This window comes from Cystoisospora suis (assembly GCF_002600585.1).
Source record: "Cystoisospora suis strain Wien I chromosome Unknown contig_474, whole genome shotgun sequence".
NCBI classification, from domain to species: Eukaryota; Apicomplexa; class Conoidasida; order Eucoccidiorida; family Sarcocystidae; genus Cystoisospora; species Cystoisospora suis.
In genome coordinates this window covers 23,407-30,513 of record NW_027153275.1, presented here as the reverse complement: position 1 = coordinate 30,513, position 7,107 = coordinate 23,407, and the positions used below count along the sequence as shown (strand labels likewise).

Sequence of the window (7,107 nt, the reverse complement as noted above, 5' to 3'; positions counted from 1 at the left end):
AGAAGAAAAGAAGAAGTAGAAAGGTGGAAGAAGAGAGAAGAAAGATTTCTTGGTGATAGAGAGGATGAGGAGAGAAAACGCTCGACCTTGAGAGGAAGAAGAAGATGTGCATCTTCCCCCGAAGGAGAAACACGATGTGTTCACAAGAAGCCGGATAAGAAGAGACTTGAAAAGTGGAAAGAAGAGACAAAAAGAGAAAGAAAGGAAAAAGAAGAGAAAGAAAAAAAGAAGCAGGCGACTTTGGAAATCATCAAGGACGATCAGCACGGCGGCGATCCTCCGGATCGAGTGTATGTACACCCGGAAGATGAAGCGATAGGCAACAACACCATATCGATCATGAAGAATCTTCTCCCTATTCTAAGACAAAAGAAAGGAAACCTCTTTACAAATGATAAGAAGAGAAAAGAAAAGAGAAGAGAAATCTCCCAGAGAAGAAGAAAAGAAGAGATCGACTTTTGGTTCTCTCCGGGATCGCTGGATCGCTCGCTCCACACGCTGACTCCTCCTACTAGAACTACTACTACTCGAAGGGGCAGCGGCCGCATGTATAATTGCCATCTATCCATCGATCATCGTCGTCCATCTCGCTCGTCCCTCCCGTTCTCTCTCAGCTTCTTCATTTTTTCTCTTTCTCTTTCTATCTACTTTCCGACAGAGGAACGACCACCTGGAAAGGAGATCTGTCCTGTCGACGGAAGAAGGAAGAAAGAGAGGAAGAAGAAAGTCTCTCTCCTCTCGTCAAAACGATCGGAGGCATCCACGAGCTAACTCACTCTACTCTTACGCAGCCTTCTCTCTTCATCGTAGCCTCTCTCTGTCTATCATCATCATCATCTTCGCCTTCTTATAAGTAACTCCCTTTGCTTCCTTTCTATTCTACTCTTCTTTCTCTCTTCTTTCCTTCATTCCTTTAACCTTCTCGCTCGCAAGTGACTAAAGAACGACGTCTCTCTTCATAATGGTATTACCAGCTCATCTTTTTTACTCCCATCCTCCATGCTTATGAAGAAAGGCTTCTTGAGACCAAGCGATCTTCTTCTACTTCTTCACTGTCGACTCTTGTGTCTCTCTTTCTCTCGCTGTCTCTCTCTATCTCCTCTCGTAGAATGCCTGGATGACGGCGAAGAGAAAGAAGTCTGTCTATCTTTCTGTGTCTCTGGGAGGAGAAGAAGAGAAAGAAAGGAAGGACAACTCTCTCAAGTTTGAAAGAAAAAGAAAGAAGAAATCTTTTCATTCTCCCCCTCTGAATCTTTAAGATTTACCATAGAGGACATCGACGGTCACAGGGTGCAGAGACCCAGGAGAGTCTTTCATCTCTTCTTGTATCTTTTATGGCAAGATAGCCAAGATGAATTTTCTCTTCACATATATCTCCAGTAGAGGAGCTTCTATTGCGTCCCCTTGTGGCTGTAGAGGGGGCATGTACATAGAGATGCCGATACACGCAGCATACATCTATCTATCTCTCTCTATAGACCTGTAGGGTCTCTCTTTATGTAGGAAGGATTCATGTTCGATAGAAATACATTGACACCGTTTCCAGCTCCATATCTACAGCCTACACCTCCGCATATGTCCGAATATATCTATATACCTATTCATATAGGTACGTAGGCGTCTCCCGGTATATCTATGTATACGTAGTATATCCGTATGCAGTAGAGGTTCTGTAGGGAATTTGCGGAGACGACTGCGGTCATACGATAAGAAGAGGAAGATCCATCTTCAAAATCTCTCTTACTCAATCGATCTAGTATAGGGAAGAGTCGCAAGAAACGGGAAGCGATCCATCCATCAATCCGTGCAGATGTCCCTTTGTATGCATGCATCTTCTGTCTCAAAGAAGTTCTTTATAATTGAAGAAGCTCTAGAAGCGACCATGCAAATCACGTCCCGAGCTTCTGATAGCGCCTACATTCCCCTTTCTCAAGCTTGTCTCTTCTTTATCACTTTCCATCTATCCAAGTCTACCGTCTCTCTCTTCTGTCGTGTCTCTATTTCTGTCTCGCCTCAGCGTTTCTTTATGGCAGGATAAAAGAAAAGCCCCTGTGGGGAAAGACAAGAGGAAAGTTCTTCTCTTTCTTCTCTTCTCTTGGGGCTTTTCATCCAGCTGCATGCACGAGCCTTCAAAAAAATAAGGAGGAGGAAGGGGATCACTATGAGTCTAGACATAGGGAGAGATAGGTAGATACACCCCAAAGATAACGTGGCCTGAGATTCACATGTACATCCCGCAATATACTCCTTCCATCTATATATACAGAGAGATATAGAGAGAAAGAAAGATAGATAGATAGATTAAAGATAGACAGACGGATAGATTCAGAATAGACTAGAGATAGATAGGTAGATAGAATAAAGAGAGATAGATAGATAGATAGATATCTTTATCCAAAGTAGAAGTGTGTATCTCTTAGATGCGCAGTCTTCTTCTCATGAAGAGATAGAGGTCAGAGAGATAGAATGACGCTGTCGTTGTTTTCTTTCTTGAGAGCGGCGATCCGCCAATCCATCGACGGTCCATCCATCCATACTTCGATACTCTTGGCTTCCACGTTCTCTTCCTCTTTCTCATTCTATTTCCTTATCTCTAAAAGACTTTCCTTTCTCTTCATCCAGATAGATAGATAGATAGGAGATTCTCTTCTCTCTTTTCAGTCAGGGTGTTTCTCATCCCTGGAGACGATGCCTTCGTTCACTAGAGACAGACAGAAATAGACAGAGAGACAGAAAATGAGAGAGAAGAAAGGAGAGAGGAGCAATGCATGAGAGAATTGGATGTGTTCCTCTACTCAAGAGAGAAAGATGGTCGTGTGTATGTTTCTTTACATGTCTAGTCTCTGGTAAAAAGAAGAAAGGGTGAGATTTTCTTATCTCATTCTCACAGGAAAGTAAGCAAGAAATCCTTAGGAGAGAGCGAAAGAAAAAGAAGAAGAAATAAGCCAGTAAGATAATGGTCAGGGCGTCTATTTTCAAGCAGAAACTATATCAGAAAGATATCATTCAAGAAGAGCAACTTCTTCTTCATTCTCCTCCTCTTCTTCTTTATTCTCCTGTGCTGAAAAGAAGCAACTTTTGGTCATTCATCGCCGCCCTTCTCCGTGCATGAAGAAGAGAAACAAGTCACGGAAAAGTCGATGGAGACAGAGAGAAAGAGAAAGAAGTCTCTGCTGGTCTCTTCTTCGTATTTGAAGTAGAGAAGAAGAAAGAACAAGAAGAAGAAAGTTTATTCAAGAGGTCGACAAAAGATCAAAAGAAAAGATCGCATTCCTCTCCTCTTCCCCCTGTCAAGGAAAGGGGCCTGGAAAGATGGACGGAGAAGTCTGTCTGTCTGTCTTTCTCCTCTCATCTTGGAGACAAGAGACATTTTCATCATGCGGCTTATACTCGGAGAAACACATGTAATTGAATGCTTGCTAGAAGAAGAAGAGAAAGCTTGAAGAGAAAGAGAATGAAGGCTGCGGGGGATATCATGTACACTCTCTTGGCAAGAAGAAAATAGAATAGGCAAAGAACATCTCCTACCTTTATTCTATCTACCTTCAATCTATCTGTCTATCTCTAGCTATCCATCTTCTACCTCGCTTCAATCTGCCTCTCTATCTCCGTCTATCTACTTGGGTCTAAATCTGCCAGTCTGTATTTCAGACTGAACGTAGCAGGGGTGTAAAGGTAGGAAGAGAGTTAGATAGGTAGAAAGATAAAAAGAAAATTTCACGATACATAGGTAGATAGGAAGATGTATAGGTAGGTCGATACAGATAGATCGATAGGTAGATAGATAGAACAGATAGATCGGTAGGTAGCGTAGAGATAGATTCCTTCATTGCTGCTGTAGCTGAGACAGGAGTCTCATTACAATCCGCCTTTTATACGGAGATCTTTCTTTCTTTCTTTCCAAATTAAGAAGAGAAAAAGTCTGGAGAAAGTTTATTCTTGTAGAAGATTTCTTAGCTTCATGCCAAAAGCCTCTATAGAGGAAAAAGAAAAAGATAAGCACACACATGCATGCAGAGGGAGAGAGAGACAAGTCAACCGAGAGAGATAAGAATCTCCTTCCTTCATCGATGAGAGAATCGACTACCCTACACACCTAATACGCATACATGTATAGACAGAGACACATATATATATATATATAAAGACCTAGACATGTATATATATATATATAAAGACCTAGACATGTATATATATATATATATAAAGACCTAGACATGTATATATATATATATATAACGTGGTTTCTTCAGTATGATTAGAATGACGGGGGAAACCGATCGAGAGTTTCTACGTGAAGTGACTGCTCCTCATAGAGACTATTGCAATCTATACAGATAGATATGTACATAGATATCTGTAAGTATACAGATATTTATCTATATATGTATTGAAATAGATAAAGACATAGACTGAGACAGGCAGTTGTATACACAGACAACACCTAGCTAGGCCTTCGTATACATCTATCGTCAACATATAAAACACACAGATACACCTACACGACATATATACATACATATATACATATGTGTGAAGAGAGGAAAGTACACATAGCTTCTCAATCGATTGAAGAGGTGAGATAAGTGGGAAGAAAAATTGGAAGACGAAGAGCTAGAAGACGAAACAAGGAGATGAAGAAGAAGAAGAGTTACTCCCTCTTAAAATTCTTACCTAGGCTAAAATGATCGCGCATGTGACGGCGCCCGTTTTCCTTCATTTGCTATTGAAAGAACGAGACAGATGGAATAAGAAAGAATGAACAAAAAGAAAGAAAGAAAGTTCAAGAGAAAGAGAGAGAAAGAAGGAAAAGAGAAGGTTTCTCATCTTATGGCTGGTGTGGTGTATATACACTTGAACAAGCTGAGAAAGTTGAAGAAGAAAAAAGAAAGGGAAAAACTAGATGTGATCGATGCATCTAGACTCACCAGCATGCACTTGTCTATACAAGTATATACATATATATAGATATACATCTATAGACATGTGTCCCTTCATATATAGACCTATGTATCTAGATACAAATATCATGAATAAAGATAGCCTGATAGGTTTGAAGAGATGCTCTGTAGAAGAAGATCCTTGTTAAGGTAATTCGAGGAAGGGGAGAGAAAGAGAAAGAGTGCCGTTGCGTGTGAAGTGCTTGTGTAATATTTCCTTCCTTGTCATACACCTCATCCCCCTGACCCACACACCCCCGCATGCATGCAAACACCGAGAGACTCCCTGAAGAAAGAAAGAAAGAAAAAAAGAAAGAGGAGATTGACATGGCGATACCTGATATTCCTGAGCTCTGTTGGACTGCATGGATTGAAGTTGGAGAATGTACCCGCCAAAACTCTCCGGTGTATCTTCACATAAATACCCCTGCAATACACGCGAAACAAAAGAAAAAAGAAAGAAAGAAGACCAACTCTCTCTCTCTCTAGCACAGAGAATCGACTGATAAATAGGTACACTCACTGCAACTACTACTAGCCTAGTATCATTCTTTTGCCACATATCCCTTTCACCCTTATTCCTCTTCTTCTTCTCTTTCTTAGTCTTAACGTTCATGCTATAGAAGACAACTCTCTTTGAAGCTGTAGAGAATGACGCCAAAGCTTAGGAGACTTCTTGACAAAGATCTGACCAATTGACTGAGTTAACCAGAAAAGCACCCTAGCCTCCTCGTTCCTTCGCATAAGGAAATACAGTGCATGCATACAGACTTGTAAAGACAACAGTAGATATCTACATAGAGATAGAGAGATTGAAGTTGAAGGTTAAAGATAGATAAGTGGGGATGCCGGTATACTAGGAATATCTAATACATCCATACATATATATATAGATATGTGTAGACACGTAGAGGCCTGTAAGAGATACATACCTTCGCATACATTGGCGTTATATTGGGTCTGAAGAAAGGAGCCCCCTATCTCCCTCTATACGATAGAACTCATTCATAACTCTACCTACGTTTGTGTATACTTCTATAGATACAGATAGATATGTAGATATACCATGTATGAGACGAGTGCAAGGTGTCATTCTATTCTTCTTGATAGGTCGCACAAGAAGAGAAGAAGACAGAGGAATAAAGAGGTGAGAAGATGAGGAGGAGTAGCTATACCGTGTGTGCATGAAGAATCGATTCTCTTGGACCTCCAGAGTTCGATGCTAAGGCCACACACCCTAACGACATGGCCTCGCATGGAACCTACACACAGAGACAGAGACAGAGATATAGAGAGACAGAGACATAGATATAGAGAGACAGAGACACACATAGAGAGACAGAGGTAAGCATAGAAACAGAGATACAGGCATCCAGCGTAAACATATATATGTATGAATGAGATATAGATAGTGAGAGATAGATGAGAAATAGGTATTTATACACATGTATACACTAGAGATGCAGGTGTGTGTATATAGGTATGTGCATCTTTTAGAGAACAGAAAGAAGAAGAAAGAGAGAGGAGTCAGAGAGACCCATACTCAACAGGATACCCATGCATGTAGTAGAAGAAGACCTTCGATCTCGCTCTTTCACAGCAGATGTATAGCTCTCCATATCGCTCTATATATGCAGACAGATACACACTTACATCTGCATGTATAGCTTTTTCCTGCAGGAGAAGAACAAGGGGGTACGCAGGGCGATGTGTTTCATGTCTATGTCATGGAGAAAGAGAAAGAAGGTCTTTCTAAAAGAAAGAGAGAGACTGTCTGTGCATTTATATTCATATGTGTATCTTACAATTCCGAAGTGTTCCTCGTGGGGTGTATATACAAGACAGAGGGCTGTCGCCATTAGAGCTTGACGCAGCTCATCTGATATATTTCTCAGAAAAAGAACCTGCGAAGAAGGAGACGAAGAAGAAGAAGGAGAGGAAGAAGAAGAAGAAGAAAAGAATGCAGACATGAGAAAATCTTTATTCTCTCTTTCTTCTTCATTCATCGGAGGGAGAAGAATTTGGAACATATCCTTAAAAGACTGCGCATGAGAAATGAGAGAAGCTAACACTAGGCGATTCTCTTGGAGTGACGGATCATAACCTCCTGTACATACATACAGATAGACAGACAGAGATTAAGATAGACAGGTAGATTAAAGATAGA

General features: G+C 40.8%; 1 protein-coding gene across 1 annotated transcript in view; it reads right to left on the bottom strand.

Moving 5' to 3' along the window:
• Positions 1 to 2,187: 2,187 nt before the first annotated feature.
• CSUI_001186 (group 1 family protein) overlaps positions 2,188 to 7,107 on the bottom strand; it is a 13,294-nt gene continuing 8,374 nt past the window's right edge. Inside the window, exons 8-12 of the mRNA XM_068061392.1 lie at positions 6,746 to 7,047; positions 6,116 to 6,202; positions 5,278 to 5,367; positions 4,675 to 4,723; positions 2,188 to 3,974 (exon numbers count right to left, since the gene is read on the bottom strand). Coding sequence (XP_067926633.1) covers positions 3,934 to 3,974; positions 4,675 to 4,723; positions 5,278 to 5,367; positions 6,116 to 6,202; positions 6,746 to 7,047 — 569 coding nt within the window. The 3' untranslated portion in view covers positions 2,188 to 3,933. The remainder of the gene's footprint in view (positions 3,975 to 4,674; positions 4,724 to 5,277; positions 5,368 to 6,115; positions 6,203 to 6,745; positions 7,048 to 7,107) is intronic.